The 23,707-nt window shown below is 41.5% G+C and overlaps 1 protein-coding gene across 1 annotated transcript; it reads left to right on the top strand.

The window, feature by feature from the left end:
• Positions 1 to 23,684, top strand: GTF2B (general transcription factor IIB). Its single transcript, XM_007536699.3, has 7 exons — positions 1 to 136; positions 3,612 to 3,718; positions 15,067 to 15,200; positions 18,203 to 18,349; positions 18,479 to 18,608; positions 21,391 to 21,672; positions 23,264 to 23,684. Exons 1-7 carry the CDS (start codon positions 120 to 122, stop codon positions 23,395 to 23,397), a joined length of 951 nt encoding a protein of 316 aa, XP_007536761.1. The 5' UTR covers positions 1 to 119; the 3' UTR covers positions 23,398 to 23,684.
• Positions 23,685 to 23,707: the final 23 nt, after the last annotated feature.

Below are 23,707 nucleotides of genomic sequence, written 5' to 3'. Positions count from 1 at the left end.
CTATTATGACCGGCGGTGCAACTCGCCTATAAAAGCCTGTCGCTGCGCGACCGCTGGCACAGTCGCTTCCTGTTCTTGTGTGAGCTGCTTCCTCCGGGCAAACTGTGGCGGCCGGGAAGATGGCGTCTACCAGCCGGTTAGTATGGACTGCTGACTCGGGCTCACCGAGGGTCGGACGGACAGAGTTGCCAGGGGTTGCTGGGCGGCCGCCAGGGTCTGAAGACCCGGAACTGAGCGGAGGGGGCTACGGTCGTCTGTCTGGCCGAGCGGGACAAAGGCGCTTCCAGGACCGCGGGGGGTTTCGGAGCTCTCGGCGCTACCTGCTCGGCCTCCCAGCCCGGCCTGTCGCCCACACAGCCGCCGGCGGCCTCTTGGAGTTCTAGCCCTCGCGTATTTTTGCGGTTATTTCAAACAACCCTCCCCTTAAAAAAAAAAAAAAAAAAACTCTCCTTCCCCCACCTACACCCCCGGTGTTGATTATTATTATTATTTCCCCTTCGTCTACGACTCTACCAGTCCGAGGGCCCGCGAATCTTCCTTTGCAACAAGCAGGAAAGCTTGCCCCCCTTCCTCCCTCTCTCTGGACATGAGAGAGTCGGGGACGTCGGCTGCCTTCCTTGTCTGGTGGCAACTGGTCTCCACCCCCAGCGGCCTCCTCCCGTGCAAGCCGAGGGCTTTCTGCAGAGCCAAGTTCTGTCTGGGAGATTTCTTTACAGATGTCTGCTGGGGGGGGGGGGGAGGAGAAGAAAGAAAAATCACTTACCTATTACTGGGAAGCTACTCTGGGGTTATTTCCCCTTTAAAAAGGGGAAAGAAAAGAAAAGAAAAGAAACAAACAAAAAGGTGACGTGTTCAGCTGCCCAGGAAACATATGCAGTGCCCTTAAAGATAGCCTGCAATCTTGTGACCTGAAATAAAAATGCTTGCAGGTCCTAATTATATTCCTCAGCATCACTACGAGGTAGACCTATATATAATATTTATTTTTTTGCATTCGGTGTAAACTGAGTCACGCCATTGTCGACTTTCCTAAAGGTGGTGCTAGCTACAGAAGAGAGGCTCAGATATCAAATTTTCTGCTTTCACCCACTTGGCCCCTCAAACTCGGTGTCTTAAAACGATCAGGTTAAGTTCTGGAGTTTCTGGAGAGCAGTTCTGGCACGATTTTTTTTTTTTTTTTTTTTTTTTGTTTCTGACCCTGTTAAAACCTGGGTGGAATTGAGCTGCTAATGAAAGCCATTATTATCAAGGAGTCAGTCAGAGAGGTCTAGGCCGTTCCTGGTCGCTGGCCGGACTCTGAATGTATGTGAAATGACAATGATGGGGTCAAGTCAACAGACACTCTTGTTTACCGATTCTAATTCTGTGATTGAAGGCTCAGTCATCCTCCCTGGGTGTGGTGCTGTCAGGTGAGGGAGGCTTCCTTGTAGGTAAGTGGGAAAAACTTGAGCTTCTCAGAGAGCGCTGAAATATAAACTTAACCTCCTATCAGTGACAACAGAGTTCATGTTTCTGCCTCTATAGTTTTTGTTTGTTGTTGTTTCCCCCCCCCCTTCCCAGAGGAAGATAAAACAGTTTCAAAGCTGTGAAATTGCATGGTATATTCTTTCTTGCTGAGGGGAACACAAGTGTTTAGGATTTGAATGTAAATTTGAATCGTTCTCAGGCATTATCACCATTTAAAAGCTGATACTCAGTCTTGCAAGGTTAGGTTATCTTCAAGATTAATATGTACAGCACTAAATACACATAGTAGGCAGTTTCAAAATGGGGTTTGGGACTATTGGGGTATGTATTAGTAGGTAGTCTTAAGTTTTTGGGTTTTTTTTTTTAATATGTATTTTTTTATCTTAAGGTTGAGACAGAGAGAGTGAAAAAAAAAAAAAAGAGAGAGAGAGAGAGAAAAAGACCATAGCACTGAATCCTCCTTCAGTGAGGTGAGGGTTGAGCTCACCCCTGGGTCACACATGTGGCAAAGCAGCATATTATCCCAGTGAGCTATTTTGTCAGCACTAATTTAGTTTTAGTGTCATGTTGTTTTGTTGAGTTACTCCTGTTCTCCCCTAATCTCTTGTTCCCCCTACCAGCCCACTTGTGGTTCCTCTTTTATATTACTCTCCTAGGTAACTTGATTAAAAATTGACTACATTAGCGTAATTTCATTTATTTTTGGATAAGTAACACAAATAGTATGAAAAAGGAAGGAAAATTGAACAGCAGTTACAATGTCCTAGACCACACCACCTCTCATCTTGCCCTCAAAAGTAATACATTGTAAACTGTTGGCTGGCTTGCCCTTTACTTTACTTTACTTTATGGAGTTAGCTCACATTTTAAGCGTATAGATCAATTTACAGAGTGAGCATGGACACCTAGCTACCACCCAGAGAAATCTGATGAAGAAATCAAATACCACTAGTATCTTGGGAGTTTCTTTAGTGCCCTCAAACATTACCTCTTCCCAATGATAATTGTATCCTGACTTCGAACGCCATAGATTTTTGTTTGTTGTTTCTTTTTTTTTCTTCTTTTTTTTTCTATATTATCTAAAAAAAAATTTTTTTTTTTCTTTCCTCCAGGGTTATTCCTGGGCTCGGTGCCTGCGCCATGAATCCACCGCTCCTGGAGGCCATTTTTTTCCCCTTTTGTTGCCCTTGTTGTTGTAGCCTCGCTGTGGCTATCATTATTGCCATTGTTGATGTCGTTTGTTGTTGGATAGTACAGAAATGGAGAGAAGAGGGGAAGACAGAGATGGGGAGAGAAAGATAGACACCTGCAGACCTGCTTCACCGCCTGTGAAGCGACTCCCCTGCAGGTGGGGAGCCGGGGTTCAAACCAGGATCCTTAACGCCGGTCCTTGCGCTTTGCGTCACATGCGCTTAACCCACTGCGCCACCGCCCGACCCCCTTGTTGTTTCTTAATTGAGGGGCATTTTTACAGGGTTTATTGATGTCCCAGGAGTGCACCTGCTCAAAATTGGTGTTACCACACCTGGAACTTGCCCATCAGCAGAGCGCCAATGCCAGTTTCTCTATCTCTCAGGTCCTAATGCCCTCTCCCCTTTTAAGCCTCAAATCTGCAGATATTAGACTATAGTGGGTTTTTTTTTCTCATCCTATCTGGTATTGTTTTATTTCCTTTTCTTATCTCTCTCAATTTTTTTTAAAGATTTTATTTATTTATTAATGAGGAAGGTAGGAGGAGAGAGAAAGAACCAGACACTCTGGCACATGTGCTGCCGGGGATCGAACTCAGGATCACATGCTTGAGAGTCCAAAGCTTTATCACTGTGCCACCTCCCAGACCACTCCTTTTCTTCTCTTTTTATTGTCATCAGGATTATTGCTGGGGCTGCACAGTGAATCTACCACTCCTGGTAGCCATTCTTTTCCTTTTTCTTTTTTCTTTTTTGTTTTGTTTTTATTTGATAGGACAGAGAGAAATTGAAAGGAGATTAGGGGAGAGACAGAGACACTTGCATCTTTGCTTCACCACTCATGAAGTTCAAAGCCTTCTGTGTTCACAGATGTTGGAATCTACCCCCACTCGTTCCCCCCCCCCCCAAGATGATCAGTTCAGAGGGGTTAAAATTTTTTTTTTTTCTTTTCAGTTTGGATGCTCTTCCAAGGGTTACGTGTCCAAACCATCCAGATGCGATTTTAGTGGAAGACTACAGAGCTGGTGATATGATCTGTCCTGAATGTGGCCTGGTTGTAGGTGAGTAGTTACTATGATTTTAATTTAAATCCTTATTTGGGGTACAGGCCTACCTCACTTTATTGTACTTGGATTTGTTCCTCTTTGCAAATACTGTGGGGTTTTTCTTGGTTTATTTTGTTCTTTTTTTTTTTTTTTTTAACAAATTGAAGGCTTATGGCAACGCTGTGTTAAACAAGTCTTATCAGTACTATTTTTTTTTCAAAGTTATGTATTTATTGGACAGTGATAGAAATTGAGAGGGAAACAGATGGAGAGGGAGATACCTGCAGCCCTGCTTCACCACTCGTGAAGCTTCCCTCCCTGCAGGTTGGGACCAGAGGTTTCAACTGCAGCCCATGAGTACTGTATCGTGTGCGCTTAACCAGGTGCACCACTGCCCGGCCCCTCTGTCACATTTGACTAAGGTATGAACAGTATATTTTAAGACATACTGCTGTTGCACACTTAACATACTATAATATAGCATAACCATAACTTATATTTTTTGGGGTGGGGAGATAGCCCAGTGTTTATGCAAAAAAAAAAGCTCTCATGCCTGAGGCTCTGAGGTCCTAGGTTCAATTCCCCACACCACCATAAAGCAGAGCTGATCTGTGCTCTGCTTAAAAGGTAAAAGAAACAAGCTTACATATTTGCTGGCAAGTCCGGGCATTTATATGACTTGTGGAATTGCTCTTTTCACTATATAACAGACCTGCCATGTCTCTGAGTTATGCTCGTACTTTGCTCTTGTGTGTTTTTTAAGCTCTTTTACAACATTCTGCCTTTTTTCTGCTATAGGTAATTAATATTTATCATAAAACAGAAAAAATTGAAAAAAGGAACAAATAAAAAGTAAAATACACGGATGCCGTATTTCGACTATCCAGATATCTAAATTTATAACTAAATTTATATCTAAATTTATAACTTGTGGCAGCTGATCCCAAAGAAGAGAGCCCCACTCTTAGATGCTGTGCCTGAAGTCCATATGAATCCAGGACCTCATGCATGCCTTTGCCACTGAGCCCCCTCAACCTCGTTTTGTTTATTACGGAAGAAAGGAGGGAGAGAACCAGAGCAGCCCTTTAACCACATGCAGCGTGTGGGACTTAATGCCTGCTGGCCGAGCACTCTGTCCCCCGAGTATTCCAGGCCACGTAGACTTTATTCCTCGGGATTCCTGGTGACTAGACAGATATTACAGACTCCTCTGGTTTATCTTTTACTCAAAGAGTCAGTGCAGAATTTGAAGTCACTGTGGAGCATCTTCATGGAGTAACTATAGGAGACAGTATTTTCCAAGATACTGTAGTAGTACTATTTCAGCACTGATGGAGATGTAAGAAATGTGTCGTAGCTTAAGGTTGAAATGTGTTGAGCAGAAAGCATCATTGCACAAATGTACAAGGATTGTGAATGTGTTATGATTTTCAAGGCCTATAACTGTTACCGCATTCATCAGCTGGTATTTTGTGGGAAAGTTTTGACTGTGTCATGCTACTGATAACACTAATATCAGCAGTGAACTTCATTCACTCTCACTGACTTACAGCTCAGCATGCTAATTTACACTGCTACTGCTACACTGGGTAGCTTGCCAGTGGCAAGGTTTCTTTTATTTTTGAGCTCAGGGACAAGACTGAAGTATTGTTGAACCAGTGCAAGGCATACTTTATTTCATTTCTCTTAGCAAATAACTTCAGGTTTTTTGGTTTGTTTTTGATAACTGAAGATTTATGGCAACACAGAATTAAGTAAGTCTCGAAAGTGCCATTTTTTTTTTTAAACAGCATGTATTCACTTAGTTTGGAGCTTTGTTTGTTTTCCCCCTTTTTCCTTTTCTCTTTGAGTCACTGGGGCTTCACCACTCCAGGCTGACTTTCAAAAAGACCCCACAGCACCAAAGCTTCCCTTAGTATGTCAGGGGCTTATACATGTGACAAAGCAAGTGAACTATATTGCTGTACTTTTTTTTTAGACATTTTGTCATTGTACACAGGTACACAATGACTATTGTGTAGTGTAAATATACTTTTATGTATGCTGGAAAACCCAAAAGTCTCTGATTCACTTCACTGAGATGCTTGCTTTATATGGTGGGCTGGGACTCAACCTGCCATCTCTCTCAAGTTGTGCTTGAATTGCCTTTAACTTTTACTTCTGAACACTTTGGGAATTACCTTTTGCTGCAGACTTTGTAATGTCATAATTCAGTGTAGAATTGTGAGAACAGTGTTTATATATTAACCTTAATAGTCTCTTTTATCAGTATCCTTGACATTATGTGAATCTCAACTAAAGTCAGTTTCTTTTAATATTCTATATTTTGTGAAACCAGAACATCGTTTCCACACATCTATTGGCTATATTTTTCCAAACTAAGTTAATATTTTTCTGTGTTTTTCAGACCTGTATACTTTTTTTTTAATTTTTATTTATAAAATGGAAATATTAACAAGACCGTAGGATAAGAGGGATACATTTCCACACAGTTCCCACCACCAGAACTCCATAGTCCATCCCCTCCCTTAATTTCCTATTCTTTATCCCTCTGGGAGTATGGACCCAGGATCATTGTGGGGTGCAGAAGGTTGAAGATCTGGCTTCTATAATTGCTTCTCCACTGAACATGGACATTAGCAGGTTGATCCATACTCCCAGCCTGTCTCTCTCTTTCCCTAGTAGAGCGGGGCCCCAGCACACATTGGTGGGATCTTCTGTCCAGGGAAGTCTGCTTGGCACCATGGTAGCATCTGGAACCTGGTGGCTGAAAAAGAGTTAAGATAGAAAGCAGAGCAAATTATTGACTAATCATGAACCTAAAGGGAAGAATATTGCAGATGAATATTTGGGGTCTCCATTCTGGAACAAGCTAATAGGTCTATTTTAGGTATATTACAAGGCGCCCATGACTTTACTAGTTTTTGCCCAAGCCTGACATCTAATGTGCAGGTGCACCCAGGTTATTGTTGGGGAGATGGTGTCATAGTTGGAACTGTATACTTATTTTTTAACCAAATCACTTTATTGAGGAAATGTTGACTTGCAAGACTATAGTCACAGGAGTGCAAATTTCTCATTTTCCCAAGGTAAGTGTCAGTACACCTCACCCATCATAAACTTGTCATCTGCCTCCATCATAAGGAATTGAGTTCCAAACCCCCTTCTACCTTTACCTTTCCCCTCTCTCTACCCCCCTCCCTTCTTAGAGCTACTGGAACTAGGCCACAGTTTATTAATAGTTGCCCTGTCTTCTCTTGCTTTGTTTCTTTTTTTTTTTCTTTATTGGGGGATTAATGTTTTACACTTGACAGTAAATACAATAGTTTGTACATGGCATAACATTTTTCAGTTTTCCACATAACACAACCCCACTAGGTCCTCTGTCATCCTTTTTGGACCTGAACTCTTCCTCCCACCCCCACCCACCCCAGAGTCTTTTACTTTGGTGCAATACGCCAATTCCAGTTCAGGTTCTACTTGTGTTTTCTCCTCTGATATTGTTTTTCAACTTCTGCCTGAGAGTGAGATCATCCCATATTCATCCTTCTGTTTCTGACTTATTTCACTTAACTTTCAAGCTCCATCCAAGATCAGCTGAAAACGGTGAAGTCACCATTTTTAATAGCTGAGTAGTATTCTTAAGTCCTACCTGAGAGTGAGATCCTTCAGTACTTGCCCTTCTCCTTTTGGCTTGTTTCCTTTAGCATGATTTTCTCCCGTTCTAGCCTTGTTGTAGTAAGAGAGATCTTGCCTTTTCTTAAAACTGAGTAATAGTCCATCATGCATATATTCCACAATTTTTCTTATCCACTCACCTACTGTTGGGCACTTAGGCTGTTTCTGGATTGTGGCTACCATATATGCAAACTGAGGTTAGTTTGTTTCTGCCCCCAGGTCTGTAGGTGGAGCTCGGTGCTGGCAATAAGGAATTCCTGGCTCCTGGCAATCATCTCTCTCCCTCTATTTGACATCAGAAATTGAGAGAGAAGGGTGGCTGGGGAGAGAGAAAGCTAGACAGCTGCAGATCTGCTTCACTACTTGTGAAGCATCCTCTCTGCAGGTGGGGAGCAGGGGGCTCGAACCCCATCCTTGCACATGGTGATATGCGTGATTAACAGAGGGCGCCATTACCTGGCCTCCCAAATGAAATCTTTGCATTTCAAAATCTGCTTATTATTTATAGTTGATGGGTTTCTTCTTAACCTTCAATTGAAAGTGTTCAATCCATAATGTGGTGACAACTTAAAATACGAATAGCAGAAGCATGTGGCACAGTTCTGTAAATGCTTTCTAAACAATATGTTCAGTCAAAATCATATGCTTGTAGATGAATTTCAGTTGGCAGTACTGTGAAAATTTAAAAATCTATAAGGTCTTAACCCTGCATTAACAGGTAAACATTTGCAATCAGTTGTGATGACAGGAAGCACAAACTCTGAACTCCAATTAAGTGAACTCAACTCCCCAAGAGAGAACGGCATTCTCTCCAGTTATGGCTGTGTCTTACAACTAAATATATACTCAATCTTTGTTTTAAGTTTCGTCAGTAGAATATTGGTGAATGTGTTTTATTTTTATATAAGTTCTTATGGAATAGCCTCATTTTGGCTTCTTGACCCACTTAATCTAAAATAGTTTTTAGCCTTCTAGAGAAAACATTTACTGACTCTCAAAAGTTAATTGACAATATATTGGTGCTTTTTATTTTTTATTTGCATAATTGAGAGAACCATCACTCTGACACATGCATTCCTAGGATCAAGAACACAGCCTCGTGCTTTTATTAAGTTCAGAACTCTAGCCACGGCACCACCTCCCAGCCTGCTCTACTTTGTTTCTCTTAATTTTTCCTGTCTGTGTGACATTAGGACCTCATGTCTGTATAGCCCTACCATTTCTGTGACAACCTGTTTCCTCCTTATTTTAGTTTTGAGGGGGAAATATGCCGCAGCACTGTTCATCCATTCACAGAGACACCTTTGTCGTCTTGCTCCACTATGATGCCAGTGCTTGGACCTGGGGCCTGGCCCATGGTAACGTGTGTTCTATGGAGGAAGCTATCTCCCAGTCTTTATGTTGCTTCTGAAAATATCCAGAGCTAACAGAGATGTAAGAGTGAATTGAGACAGGTGGTAGTGGGGCCAGCGACTAGCTCACTTGATTATCTGCTCCTTTGCCCTGTGCATAAATAACCCAGACTCCAATCTGACCCCCACTGTTGGAGAAGGCTTCAGCTTCAGCTTCAGGCCTTAGAACTAGCCCCTCCCCCCTTGTCTTTTCCTCTTTCTTTTTTTCTTTCTTTTTGCCTCCAGGGTTATTACTGGGGTTGGGTGCCTGCACTACAAATCCACTGCTCCTGGAGCCTTTTTCCCCCCTTTTGTTACCCTTGTTGTTTATCACTGTTGTGATTATTATTGTTGTTATTGCTGTCATCGTTGTTGGATAGGACAGAGAGAAATCGAGAGGAGGGGAGATGGGGAGAAAAAGACACCTGCAGACCTGCTTCACCGCTTGTGACGAGACTCTCCTGCAGGTGGGGAGCTGGGGGCTCGAACTGGCCCCCTCGCTTCACACTATGTGCACTTAACTCACTGCGCTACCGCCCAAGTCTGCCTCTTTCTAGCTGGAAAAAACTTATCCTGGAGTAATGAAGCCCCAGTGATAACAAAAAAAAAAAAAAAAAAAAAAGCATCAATTTTTCCATTGAATATTCAGCCTTCCATCAACTTTATCTCCATGTTAACCAGCAGCTCAGTTAAGTAATACTAAGCTGTAGGAGAAGGGATGTAATTCAAAAGACGTAAATGTTTTCTTGTGCTTGGAGTCCATACTTTTTTTTTTTAAGATTAATTTATTTTTAAAACATTTAATTTTAATTTCTTATATATATATATTTTTTTTCCTCCTCCAGGGTTATTGCTGGGCTCGGTGCCTGCACCATGAATCCACCGCTCCTGGAGGCCATTTTTTTCCCCCTTTTGTTGCCCTTGTTGTAGTTTCGTTGTGTTTATTATTATTGCCCTTGTTGACGCAATTCGTTGTTGGATAGGACAGAGAGAAATGGAGAGAGGAGGGGAAGACAGAGAATGGGAGAGAAAGATAGACACCTGCAGACCTGCTTCACCGCCTGTGAAGCGACTCCCCTGCAGGTGGGGAGCCAGGGGCTCGAACCGGGATCCTTACGCCGGTCCCTGCGCTTTGCGCCACATGCACTTAACCCACTGTGCCACCGCCCAAGCCCCAGTTTCTTATATTTTAAGACTTATTGGGAGGAGAGGAGGACAGTGAGTTGATAGCCCCTTAGCAACAGCCACAAAGTATTTGATTTTATTTCATCTCCCAGAATAATTAACTTTTTAAATTTTCCTTATGATTAATGCATTAATAGAGAGATGAGGGTGAGAGAGAAAACTAGACCATCATTAAGTTTTGTTTTACTTATTAATCTTGAACACTGATCTCAGCTTTGTTCTAACCAAAACTAGTGGGTAAATTTTAAGACCAGAAAAGTTTGCAATCTAATGATTAAATTTCCTTTCTATAATTTATAGAAGGATCTTTCTGAGAAACTAGTTCTTAAGTATAACTGATAGTAGTTTAAAAATACACAGTAGTGGGACCAGGCAGTAGTAGCACACCAGGTTCACATGGTGAGAAGCGCAATGACCAGCCTAAGGATCCTGGTTCAAGCCCCCAGCTCCCCACCTGCAGGGGGGTCACTTCACATGTGGTGAAGAGAGTCTGCAGGTATCCATCTTTCTCTCCCTCTCTCAATTTCTCTCTGTCCTGTCCAACAACAAGAATAACAAGGGCAACAAAAATGTGGAAAATGGCCTCCAGGAACAGTGGATTTGTAGCGTCAGCACTGAGCACCAGCGATAACCCTGGAGGCAGAAAAAGAAAAGACTAATAATAAAATACATGGTACTTTGATTCACAGATATAGTAATTAAATGGATGATCCAGTACTCTGTAAGTAAAACATCTACCCCATGGCCAACAAGGGCAGGCAAGGGAGTCTGCCACCAGATTCTGTTGTGTTATAATATATTGAGAACAACTTAATTGAATATGGCCCTTGAGTCTAATTTTCCTCTGTACATGCTCACATGTACATATTTGTCATTATCATATATCAGTATTAAATTCAAACTCAGAACAGTCATTTTTCATACCTGATTGTTCCCAGAATCCCCTAGAGAATGGAAGGAAGCTGGGCTTGGGTGATTAGGCTTGTGCCTCGGACAGGATCACATCTGGATTTTATCAGTCAAGGCAGTAGTAGCTCCTCTGTATCATAAGGGCAGGGAGACGGGTTCTACCTCAAGATGAAAATGAAGGCCATATTGCAGAATAGCAAGGTTGTGGCTGGGAGGTATTAGGAAAAGGCAGCTTCCCACAAGTTTAATGTCTCCCCCCACACACACCTAAATAACTGTGTAGTATGTTTTCTGTATACTTTGGGTTGTTTCTATTTTAAACACTGTGGAACTTGAAATATTTGTCTGATGAAGGGATGGTGAGATACCTCACCTGAATGGTTTGTTGCACTGATCTGAGCACAACCTGGGTTTGAGCCCCCCACCCCCCACACCCCTGCTGTATTAATGGAAGCTTCATTACTGTGATCTCTCTCTCCCTCTCCCTGCTTGTCTTTAAAAGTTTATCTACCGGGCCAGGCAGTGGCGCACCTGGTTGAGCACACATGTTACAATGCACAAGGACCCAGGTTTGAGGCCCCAGTCCCCACCTACAGGGGAAAGGCTTTGCAAGTGGTGAAGCAGGGCTGCAGGTGTCTATCTGTCTCTCTCTAGCCTTTCCCTCTTGATTTCTGACTGTCTCTATCCAATAAATAAAGATAATTAAAAAAAATAGTTTTATCTAACTTTCCACTTTAGGATTTTTACTTTAAACATATGGAGTATTAGAATTTGTCATTGGCTGTCTTATGAGTGATCCTTGAAATTTTGGTAGTGATCTCTAAAATGGTTTTTTTTTTTTTTTTTTTTTTTTTACAAAGATTTGTTATTCTTACCATAAAACTTGCCTTTAAGGGCACTGCTTTATGGGATTTCTTTCCCTAAATCCTGGTTGTATGTGTCACTTGGATGTTGAGCAGTAGATGGCAGTATAATCACATTTAGATAATCATTTTATAAATAATAACCTTGCATGTTGCTTATATGTTTATAGTCAGTGAGGCATTGGGTTAGTAGCTTCTATAATAGACATTAAAACATGAAATTGGTTACCATCACTTTCAAATTGGATTTAACATCAAGAAGTTTATAATAAACCATATGGAAATACTAGGAAATTGGGTAGAGCTGAAAGGGGGAAATTATTCTGTTTGGCCTCTTTCTCCTAAATTCATCCTGGGTATTGTTTATACTAGGCAGTCTGATGCATGGACATCAGATCAATTAAGACGTGTTTTAAAAGAAACTAGAAGTTCTAGTTAAGGCATTAGCAACATATTTGGAAGCAAACCTACTTTATTAACATTTACTTCACTTTGGAATATTTCTCATCCCCCCATGCCTATATTTAACATGTCTCCAAATTCCTGTAAGGCAGAAATGTGTATGTGTTCATAGCTCCTAGCTTCTAGCATAATTGAGTCAGTCTAGACTCCAGACTTGTCTCTACTAATTTATAAGCTATGTATTTACAGTTCAGTAACTGAGATTCTTCAAACTTTATTGTCTCTTTAACAAGTCCCCACCCCCAAAAAAGTGGTTACCAATTAGCAGAAATTTTATAAACTGTTAAGAATCCAACTGTTAGTAAATGAGACAATGTATAAAATACATGGTTTGACTTTAGTTTGTGGTTTTCAGTGATAGGCTTTGGGGATACATCCTTTTCTCTTACGCTTAGCAAAGGGATGATTCTAAGTTTTAGATGCCGTTCTTCACAGCAAGCCGGTTCCAACATGTTGGAGTAATTATGTAGGTCTGGCATACTTACTGCTCCGGTTGTAGTATTTTAAGGATTAATGAATTACCACCTTCAAAATTGCATTAGTTATGTTTCCTAAAAGGGGAAGAAACAGGTTTCATTTAATATGGTAACTTACTTCCCTGCTTCTGCTTTCCTTGGCCGTTCTTAATGCAGACAGGTGTAGTAAGTGGGAATCCCACCTCTAACCTCAGTTCTCTTGTGACATGGACACTTGGCATAGCCCAAGTGATACCTGGTTGGGAAAATGAAAATTAATGAAGTATTCTATTGTGGATTTACCTTTTCCTTAAATGTAACATTAAGATTACATTGTGACCTCTCTACTCTTCATATGAGCATTAAATTTATGTACTCTATAAAACAGATAGATTTAATAGTCTACATGAAGGTCCTCCTCTCTGATCTTTTCTTATTTCATTTTCTGCCCTACTGATCAAGTATTTCCAGCAGACCACGTTAATACTTTTAAAGTTTAATGTGAAGAGTAGTATTTTACAAATGATACTTCTCATTTCTCCTCCACCACCACTGTGAGAGAGGCCAGAATATCTGCCTCTGATTTTCATTTTACTAACTCCAAGCACTCTATGTACTATACTTGTATCAGCTGTTAATCTTAACTGAGACATTTGATTGCTGAGAGAGTAAGGAACACAGAAATGAGATCATTTGTCCATAGCTTTGTGGCAAGTGGCATCCTTCTCATCTTCATCCTCTTCCTCCCTCTCCTCCCTCTCCTCCCTTCTTAATATATGTCTTTTTTTTTTTTCATGAACAAGAAGAAATCAAACTTTTAAGGTAGTAGGTCAAACCAAGAGTCTCGGGCACTCTACCAGCTGAGCAATTTCCCAAGCTCCCAGAATCCACACTCCCCCCCCCGTCAGTTCCCCTTCCCAGCGACTCCCTCACCCAGGCCCAGGCGCACCCCCAGATCTAAGGCCTCACACGTGTGCAATTTCACTGCTCCAGGCTATTTTCATTCAGTAGAGAAGACAGAACTGAAGTGACACCACAACACTGGAGCTCCTTCAGGGCCATACCATGTCTGTCCCATGTGGCACCAGGACTCAGACCTGGTCTCCCAGATTGGAAGGCACACACCTACCCAGGGAGCACTCGTTTCAGCCCCTACAGTCCAGGATCTTGACCGTTATGGCTGAGTATCAGTATCAAAACGTATTTTAATTGTTGAGATAACTGACTTCTGCCATTCCTTTCTCCTTTTGTATGTAGGCAAAGATGAAAATGCTCCAGTTTCTGCGCTTTATGATACTTGGATTGAAAAGCTCGTGACTTACAAATAGATGTAACAGATTCTGCCCTCCAGTGTGTAGCTGAGCTCTAGCTGTATGGTTCAAGCCCATTATTTGTGAAGTGGCAATAAAAGTGTCACTTAGTTTATAAGACTTTCAGTCCTAAATGTTTGATTTTTGTCTATAACAGAAATATTACCATCTATTGAGCATTCTCCACAAAGCCATAAGTACCTTATCAGTTCATATCAAAGTGAATTTTAATATCTTAGCATAAAATAACTGGCCGCTGCCTTTTTGCCTACCTGACTTTCTACTTCTTCCCAATCAAAAAAGAAAAATAAATTTAAAAAAAGATTTGTCCTTTATAAAGTACTCGGCTCAATAGTTAATCTTTATTTATTGGATAGAGACAGCCAAAAATTGAGAGGAAAGAGGGTGATAGGGAGAGAGATGCCTGCAACACTGCTTTACCACTCGAGAAGCTTTTTCCCTACAGATGGGGGCCAAGAACTTGAACCCAGGTCCTTCCGCATTGTGGTGTGTGAACTCAACAGGAGTGACACCACCCGGTCCCAGTTAATTAATCTTAAGATTAATGTTTTTTTTTGTTGTTCCAAAGTGTACTGCTCAGCTCTAGCTTATGGTGGTGCAGGGGATTGAACCTGGGACTTTGGATCCTCAGGCAGGCAAGTCCCTTTGCATAACCATTATGCTGTCCACCCCCACCCAAGTGTCCTTTTCAAGGTATTTTCCTATGACAGTTTAGTGGTTTAAAAAAAAATTACTCACTTTAATACAATTACAAATAGTGTTTTTTCACATTCCTTTTGTAAATTTTATGCAGTATTTATTTGGCTCTGAATCAATATGTATGCATATATTTCTATTTGTCTTTTTATTAATTTCCCCTCGGTGGTTTAGAATGTAAAGAATCATAGCATAATGTGTAAAGAGGGTTATTGTTGAAGTGGGATAATAAAGGAATGCTTCTTCAATACAAATTATCTGGTCCACGATATTTAAGCAGGAGCCTGTGTGTCCATGTTGAGGGATCTTCTGCATAAAATGGCCGAGTTAGATACTGGAAAGTGTTTAAAGCCTACCTGGTGAGGCCATTTAGATGTCTGCTTTTGTTCCTAGGTGACCGGGTTATTGATGTGGGGTCAGAATGGAGAACTTTCAGCAATGACAAAGCAACAAAAGATCCATCTCGAGTTGGAGATGCTCAGAATCCTCTTCTCAGCGATGGAGATTTGTCCACCATGATTGGCAAGGTAATAAATCTGTTTGTCAGAAAACGCCAAGTATGGGAGTCGGGCTGTATGTAGCACAACAGGTTAAGCGCAGGTGGCACAAAGCACAAGGACCGGCAAAAGGATCCCGGTTCGAGCCCCGGCTCCCCACCTGCAGGGGAGTCGCTTCACAGGTGGTGAAGCAGGTCTGCAGGTGTCTGTCTTTCTCTCCTCCTCTCTGTCTTCCCCTCCTCTCTCCACTTCTCTCTGTCCTATCCAACAACGACAACAATAATAACTACAACAATAAAACAACAAGGGCAACAAAAGGGAATAAATAAATAAAATAAATATTAAAAAAAAAAAAAAGAAAAGAAAACGCCAAGTACAAATTGACCAAACAAGTGGGTGTTGGCAGCTTGCAAAACTTACCATGCAGATCAGATTTGCCAGAAATGCCACTACGAATGAGGGTGCTTTACATGTTCTTTCTGTCTTAAAGGGAAGACCAGCATATCAGAACTACAAAGTAATCTGTACATTTCAGACCCTTTAAGTAATTTTTTAAAGGGGTGATTTTTTAAATATATCTTTATTTATTTATTGGGTAGAGAGCCAGAAATTGAGAGGAAGCGGGAGATAGGCCGAGAGACAGAGAGACACCTGCAGCCCTGCTTCACCACTTGTGAAGCTTTCCCCCCTGCAGGTGGGGAATGGGGACTCAAACCTGGGTCCTTGTGCATGGTGACACATGCGCTCCGCCAGGTGTGCCACCACCTGGCCCCAAGGGTGATTTATTTTTTTATCTTTATTTACTTTTTTTATTCCCTTTTGTCATCCTTGTTTTATTGTAGTTATTATTGTTGTTATTGATGTCGTTGTTGCTGGATAGGACAGAGAGAAATGGAGAGGGGAGGGGAAGACAGGGGGGGAGAGAAAGATAGATACCTGCAGACCTGCTTCACCACCTGTGAAGCGACTCCCCTGCTGGTGGGGAGCCGGGGCCCCGAACTGGGATCCTTACGCCGGTCCTTGCGCTTAACCCGCTGCACTACCGCCTGACTCCCGGGTAATTTATTTTTATGAGCTCTGCTCTAGTATTGTACTTCAAAGGTCTTAACTCAGACAAGGCATGCGCCCTAGCTGCTGTGCCACCTTCCTGCCCACTTAGGCGCTTGTCTTCATGACACACACTTTGCAGAAGATGAAGTTGAATTCATAGTATGGTTTTTATGAGGGTTTTTTTTTTTAAATGTTCCTTGAGTAACTAGGAATGTACTCTCCTTCCATATCATGTAGGGTAGGCACAGAGCTTCTTTTCTAATACTGGCGAACTTAGGACTGATCGGAGTTTCACGTTCCTCATCAGTAAAGTGAGAATAACAGCTCGTCATAGAACTACCAACGGTTACATGAGAATGCTTGTGAAGTGTATACAGTTAAATAAATGGTGATTTCTTGTATAAGGCAGTTGCATAATTTTTCAACCTTTTTCTTGCATAGTCACTTGAACAAGAAGTTGTAGAGACAATATTCCAAAAACCTAGTTGAGGGGAGTAAACGTTGTCTTAGGTCTTACTGTATCACTACTGCATAGTCTGTTTTTAGAAGAGTAGCTTGAAAAAAGGTCTTTCATTTTTCATGTTTCATAAACTTGAAAAACATGGTATTGGTTACATTAACAAATTTACAGTAGTCCAGAAATATTTTTAGGTCCAATTCACGTTTTCTTTAATCTTACAGGATCAAAAAAACAAGTTATAGGGAGTCCATTTAAAATGTTAGATTACAATTAATTGAGAAGTATGACTTCAGTGTTGATTTTTTTTTTAATTGATAGGAAATGGCTAAGTCAGCAAATTAGGGACCAGGAAGGAGTTAGCTCCCCTAGCAGTACACACCTCGCCATGTGGGCGGCTCCTGCTCTGAGCCCCAGGACTTCATGGGAGCACTGTGGATGCCAACCGGGAGCTCCACAGATGGTGCAACACTTCCGTGAGGTCTCTTCCTTTTCCCCACCCCCTTTCTAAAAAAGAATGAAAAATTTGGCCTGGGAGTGATGGAATATTGCATGTACAACTATACTTGCTTTCGTAAACACATCGGACATGGTTTTCTCATTAGGTCTGTTGTGGTGTTTATTAGATTCTTTAATAATAGGTATTCTGCATTTAAAGCATTTGGTAAATCTTTTAAAACCGTCTTCGTCAGGGGCCAGGCAGTGGTGCACACAGTTAAGCCCACATGTCACTATGTACAGGGAGTCCCAACATACAGGGGGAAGCTTCACAAGCAGTGAAGCAGGTTTGCAGGTGTATTATCTTTCTCTCTCCCTCTCTACCCCCTCCCCTCTCAACTTCTCTCTGTCTTATCAAATAAAATAGAAAGGGAAAAAAGGGGGGGGTGGCCACTGGGGGTGTTGGATTCATAGTTCTGGTATTGAACCCTAGCAGTAATAGTATTGGTGGCAAAACAAAGAAATCATGTCTTTTTTATTATTATTATTTATAAAATGGAAACACTGACAAAACCATAGGATAAGATATCAACTTGACACAGTTCCCACCACCAGAGCTCCATATCCCATCCCCTCCCCTGATAGCTTTCCTGTTCTTTATCCCTCTGGGAGTGTGGACCCAAGGTCATTGTGGGATGCAGAAGGTTGAAGGTCTAGCTTCTGGAATTGCTTCCCCGCTGAACATGGGTGTTGACAGGTTGATCCATACTCCCAGCCTATCTCTCGATTTCCCTAGTGGGGCGGGACTCTGAGAAAGCAGCGCTCCAGGACACCTGGGCGGGGTTGTCTGTCCAGGGAAGTCTGTTTGGCATCGTGGTAGCATCTGGAACCTGGTGGCTGAAAAAGAGTTAACTTATAAAGCCAAACAAATTGTTGATTTTTTTTTTCCTACTGATGAATAGGGAGGGTGCATAGGGGGTAGATTTCTTGGGTATATGGAGTCAGATTTTAAGTTAGGTTTTCCTAGAAACTGTCCATCCAGGCTTTCAAAACTTTAAGCATTAAGTTCTAAAAATGTTCATTATAGGGCACAGGCGCAGCAAGTTTTGATGAATTTGGTAATTCCAAGTACCAGAATCGGAGAACTATGAGTAGTTCTGATCGAGCAATGATGAATGCATTCAAGGAAATCACTACCATGGCAGACAGAATCAACCTTCCTCGAAATATAGTCGTAAGTACTGGCCTATCTTCTTTAAGCCATTCTGGCATTGGCTTAGCATAATTTTAAGGAACACATGAAATGCTGATACTGTAATTAAATGACTGAGAGGTAACTAAACTTACTGTCTCTGCTTTGAAGGATCGAACGAATAACTTATTCAAGCAAGTCTATGAACAGAAGAGCCTAAAGGGAAGAGCTAATGATGCCATAGCCTCTGCATGCCTCTACATTGCCTGCAGACAAGAAGGGGTTCCTCGGACCTTCAAAGGTGGGTTTCCAGTAACAGAGATAGAACTTTCCATGTGGTCTGTGTCATGACGGTTACAGACCCAAGTCGGGCAACTCAACTATATATCAGGTCAGTTGTGATCAGTTAAGTTCCTGAACCAAGGAAGTGTTTGTAAAATGCTTATCACTTCTCCCGTTTTCTGACCAAAAAAAAATTCATTCTGTGCTTTTATTGACTTTGTTCTTCTTAGGCTGTTTTCCCACATGGGGTCATATTCCATATAAACCCTGTGTTCTTTGCTAGTAAGATCTTTGGACTGGATATATCTTGTGGCCTTTGAGGCTTGGCATGATAGATAGGCCAGCGTTGGTCATAAGTCTTTGTACTTGATACACAGGAAATAGTTTTCACTCACAGATGAGGCTTCTGCAAAAGTCAAGCCTTAAAATGCATCAGTGAAATTTCTTCTCTTGAGTCACATGGTTCACACGTTCACTTGAGTTGGAAGCTCTGAGGGGGCTAGTGTTAACCCAATTTACAGTTTACCCACAGAGAGATGACAGCTTATTCACCAAGTGATACGTAACACTGACGGATGTTCACTGCCAGAGTTCGACTTACAGCTATCATTATATTTCATTCATTCATGAATAGTTTTTCTCTTCTTTTTTTTCTTTTTTCCTTTTATTTGATAGGACAGAGAAATTGAGAGGTGAGGGGTAGAAGAGAGGGAGATTGGAAAAACCCCTGCACAGATTTACTTCTTTTTTTTCATTTATTTTTTTATTTCTTTATTGGGGAATTAATGTTTTACATTCAACAATAAATACAATAGTTTGTACATGCATAACATGTCTCAGTTTTCCATATAACAATACAACCCCCACTGCTTTACTTCTTATGAAGTGTCCTTGCTGCAGGTGAAAAGCCAGGGCTTCTTATTCTTGAGACCTCATACTTGAGAGTACAGTGCTTTACCCACTGCGCCACCTCCCAGACCACAAGCCAGGGTCTGAACCCAGACTTGCACACAGTACTATGTTCGCTTAACTGGGTGTGCCACTGCCTGGCTCCTGAATATATATATTTAAGATTTGTTTCCCACTCGTGAATATAGAGAACTGGAGCATCACTGGCACATGTGCTGCCAGGGATTGGACTTGGGACCTTATACTTTCAAGTCCAATACATGTTCAGTCACTGGCCATGAATTTTTAAATTTTCTTTCTTTTTTAAAGAATTTTAAAGAATTTATTTATTCATGAGAAAGATAGGAGGAGAGAGAGAAAACCAGACATCATGCTGGTACATGTGCTGCCAGGGATTAAACTTGGGACCTCATACTTGAGATTCCAATGCTTTATCCACTGTGCCATCTCCCAGACCACAATTTTTGTAATTTTTTTAATGTAAAAGGTAGTGCTACCTTTTATCATTTTTGTTTGTTTCATTCTTTTCAACTATAAGATCTTTGTTAAATTGATGTTCTAAAAGTGTTGATGGTGTTGTGTGTATGTGTGTGTGTTGTTTTTAATTCATTTTGAGACAGAAGTCACAGCACCATTCTGGTGTGTGCTGTGGTGGGGATGGAACCAGGAGTCTCAGGCATACAATTTTTGTGTTCCACCAGCTAAACTTTTTCCCTAGCTGCTGGTTTTTATGAGCATGAGAAAGAGAAAGAGTATCACCCCACCCCTGCGCATGCTGTGCCAGACATCAAACTGAGTCCATCACATCTGCAGGGCCTGCATCCGTGACTGCGGCTTGATCTCCTTTTGCTGTCGCACATACTCAGAGGAATGTGTGTAGCCTGAGAAGCATTCTTTAGATTGAGTCCTTTCATCTCCTTAATAAACTTGCGACAGATTGATATGTTAGTAGTAAGACTTGCGCATTCGGAGTCCCGGGTCTCATCCCAGCACCACATGAGAACATCAAAGGCAGAGAAGTAGAACTTCATGGTTGGGGAAGCATTGACTGGTGTCTCTCTCCTGTTCTCTGCACCCTCACCTTTTCTCACTCTTTGTAAAAATAGAGAATGAAAGTTGTGGGAGGCAGGTTGGCAGGCCCTGGGTTCATTCCCTAGCACCACATTAAAAAAATGTGGGAGTCAGGCAGCAGCACAGTGGGTTAATCGCACGTGGCACAAAGCACAAGGACCGGCATAGGTTCTCGGTTCAAGCCCCTGGCTCCCCCACCTGCAGGGGAGTCACTTCATAGGTGGTGAAGCAGGTCTGCAGGTGTCTGTCTTTCTCTCCCCCTCTGTTTTCCCCTCCTCTATCTCCATTTCTCTATCCTGTCCAACAATGATGACATCAATAACAATAACTACAAATGAAAAACAACTAAAAAGAAAATAAATAAATAAATACATATATTTAAAAAATTTGAACTAAAAGTTGGACCAAGGTGCTCTGTGGTAAAGTCCATACACCAAATCCTGAGTTCAGTCATTGGCACTGCGCTTGAAAAATCTTAAATTTAACTTAAAGAAATGGAAAGTGATGCACGCTAAAATTAACTTGAGAATTTTTTTTTTCCCCTCACACAAGAGCTCTGCTTGGCCCTTGCTTAATAGTGGTTGCTGGGGATTGAACTTAGAACCTTTGCTGCCTCAGGCACAAAAGCCTTTTTGCATGATTGTTATGCTCTCTCCCCAGCCCTGAGCATTTAAATTACCTCTGTGGTTAGTGTATCTGATAGGATTTGAGTCATCTTTAAGGCATGAATGGGATTGGTTTGTTTGCAATTAGAATGTATTTTAATCATCATAAATAATGTTTTTTAAAATGAACTATATGATTTATTTGCTCCTCTCTAGAAATATGTGCCGTATCACGGATTTCTAAGAAAGAAATTGGCCGATGTTTTAAGCTCATCTTGAAGGCTTTAGAAACCAGTGTGGATCTGATTACAACTGGAGACTTCATGTCCAGATTTTGCTCCAACCTTTGTCTTCCTAAACAAGTGCAGATGGCAGCTACACACATCGCCCGCAAAGCTGTGGAACTGGACTTGGTTCCTGGCCGGAGCCCCATCTCTGTGGCCGCTGCAGCCATTTACATGGCCTCGCAGGCTTCCGCTGAGAAGAGGACCCAGAAAGGTAAGACCCTTCATGTAAATTTAAAAACAGTCTTGTCTGTTCTTCACACCTATTGCCGTATGAAAACTTTCCTACTGACCTTAAAAGGAAAATGACAGGGAGTTGGGCTGTAGCACAGCAGGTTAAGCGCAGGTGGTGCAAAGTGCAAGGACCAGTGTAAGGACCCTGGTTCGAGCCCTCGGCTCCCCACCTGCAAGGGAGTTGCTTCACAAGTGGTGAAGCAGGTCTGCAGGTGTCTTACCTTTCTCTCCCCATCTCTGCCTTCCCCTCCTCTCTCCATTTTTCTCTGTCCTATCCAGCAACAATGACAATAACTACAACAATAAAACAACAAGGGCAACAAAAAGGGAATAAATAAATATTAAAAAAAAAAAAAAGGAAAATGACAGTGACTTTAAATAGGATTCCGGCCAGTTACAGAACAGTAGTGGGGGGAGAAAAATCTAAATTTTTCTGCATTCTATAGCTGTCTGATTTAGATGTATTAGGCAGAAAAAAAGATCTCTTTCAATTTCTGCTGTCTCTATTGAAGAAATAAAGATAATAAGAAACTTTTTAAAAGAAAGAAATCTAGGGGGTCAGGCAGTAGTGCAGCGAGTTAAGCGCAGGTGGCGCAAAGTGCAAGGACTGACACAAGAATCCAGGTTCAAGCCCCCGGCTCCCCACCTGCAAGGGGAGTCGCTTCACAAGCAGTGAAGCAGGTCTGCAGTTGTCTATCTTTCTCTCCCTCTCTGTCTTCCCTCCTCTTTTGACTTCTCTCTCTCCTGTCCAACAACGACAACATCAATAACAACAAAAAAGGGGTGGGGAGGGAAAGCAAATTAAGAAGAAAGATCTAAGTGTGGTACATTGTGTAGAGCAAGTAACTTCCAGGCAGGAAGGCTTGAGTTCATCCCCAGCATTGCACATGTCAGAGTGATGCTCTGGCTCTTTTTCTTTCTCTATTATTAATAAATAAATCTTAGAAAAATATACATCACATAATCCCATTTGGATTCTTAGCAAGAACCTTCTAACCAGAATTAGCCAGAGGGACCTCTAAAACATAGAAATGTAAAGAGAGGCGGCCAGGTGGTTGTTCACCTGCTTGGACGCATATGCTACAATGCAGAAGGACCCGGGTTCAAGTCCCTGGTCCTCTGCCTTCCATCTCATTTTCTCTCTGTCTGTATCCAATATCCAAATAAATAAATAAAATATTTTTTTAAAGAAGTGTAAATTTCTTTACAGAAATGTATCCACGATACTCAAAAAAGATCTGTGAGGAAAAGGAAGCAATCCTTTCTAAATATGCAGTATTCACTCATACTAATGTGCCCTGTGTACTGTTCAGCTGTCCCCGTATATTCCGTGTCATCATCCAAGACAGCTCTTAGAAGCCACCTGTACTAATAGAATTATTGCTATTATTAACTTTAACTCCTGCTGTTTACATCTTAGTAGTATGGCAGTGTATTTTCATTATCGGTATTTTTTCAAAACATCTTGAATTTTCTTTTATGCAACTTTAGTATTATGTACTACTGTTGTCTCTTAAGATTGAAATGTTGGTAGGATAGAAGTAATGCTCACTACGATCTTTGTCTTTCAGAAATCGGAGATATTGCTGGTGTTGCTGATGTTACAATCAGACAGTCCTACAGACTGATCTACCCTCGAGCCCCAGATCTGTTCCCTACAGACTTCAAATTTGACACCCCTGTTGATAAACTTCCACAGCTATAATCTGAAGCGCACCTAATGTTAAATCTTACGAACACTGAACTCTGCCTGTTGTACATAGCCTATACCAAGTGCTGGATTGAGCCTTGAATGAGAAAAAGCAAAGTACATGGTACGCATTCCAGGCCTAAATAGTAATCGCTTGGCATCCTGTCTGTATATACCAGTGAAACATATTTAATGATTTAAATTTCTTACTGAATTTGCTTTCTTTTGTAGCAGCCTAGGAAACTATTTTGGAAGATATTTGAAATTATGTAATTCTTGAATAAAATGTTTTCAAAACTAAAGGTTTTTTATAATGCCTATCATA

This window comes from Erinaceus europaeus, chromosome 11, assembly GCF_950295315.1.
Source record: "Erinaceus europaeus chromosome 11, mEriEur2.1, whole genome shotgun sequence".
Taxonomy (NCBI): domain Eukaryota; kingdom Metazoa; phylum Chordata; class Mammalia; order Eulipotyphla; family Erinaceidae; genus Erinaceus; species Erinaceus europaeus.
This window is presented reverse-complemented; position numbering and strand designations above follow the sequence as displayed.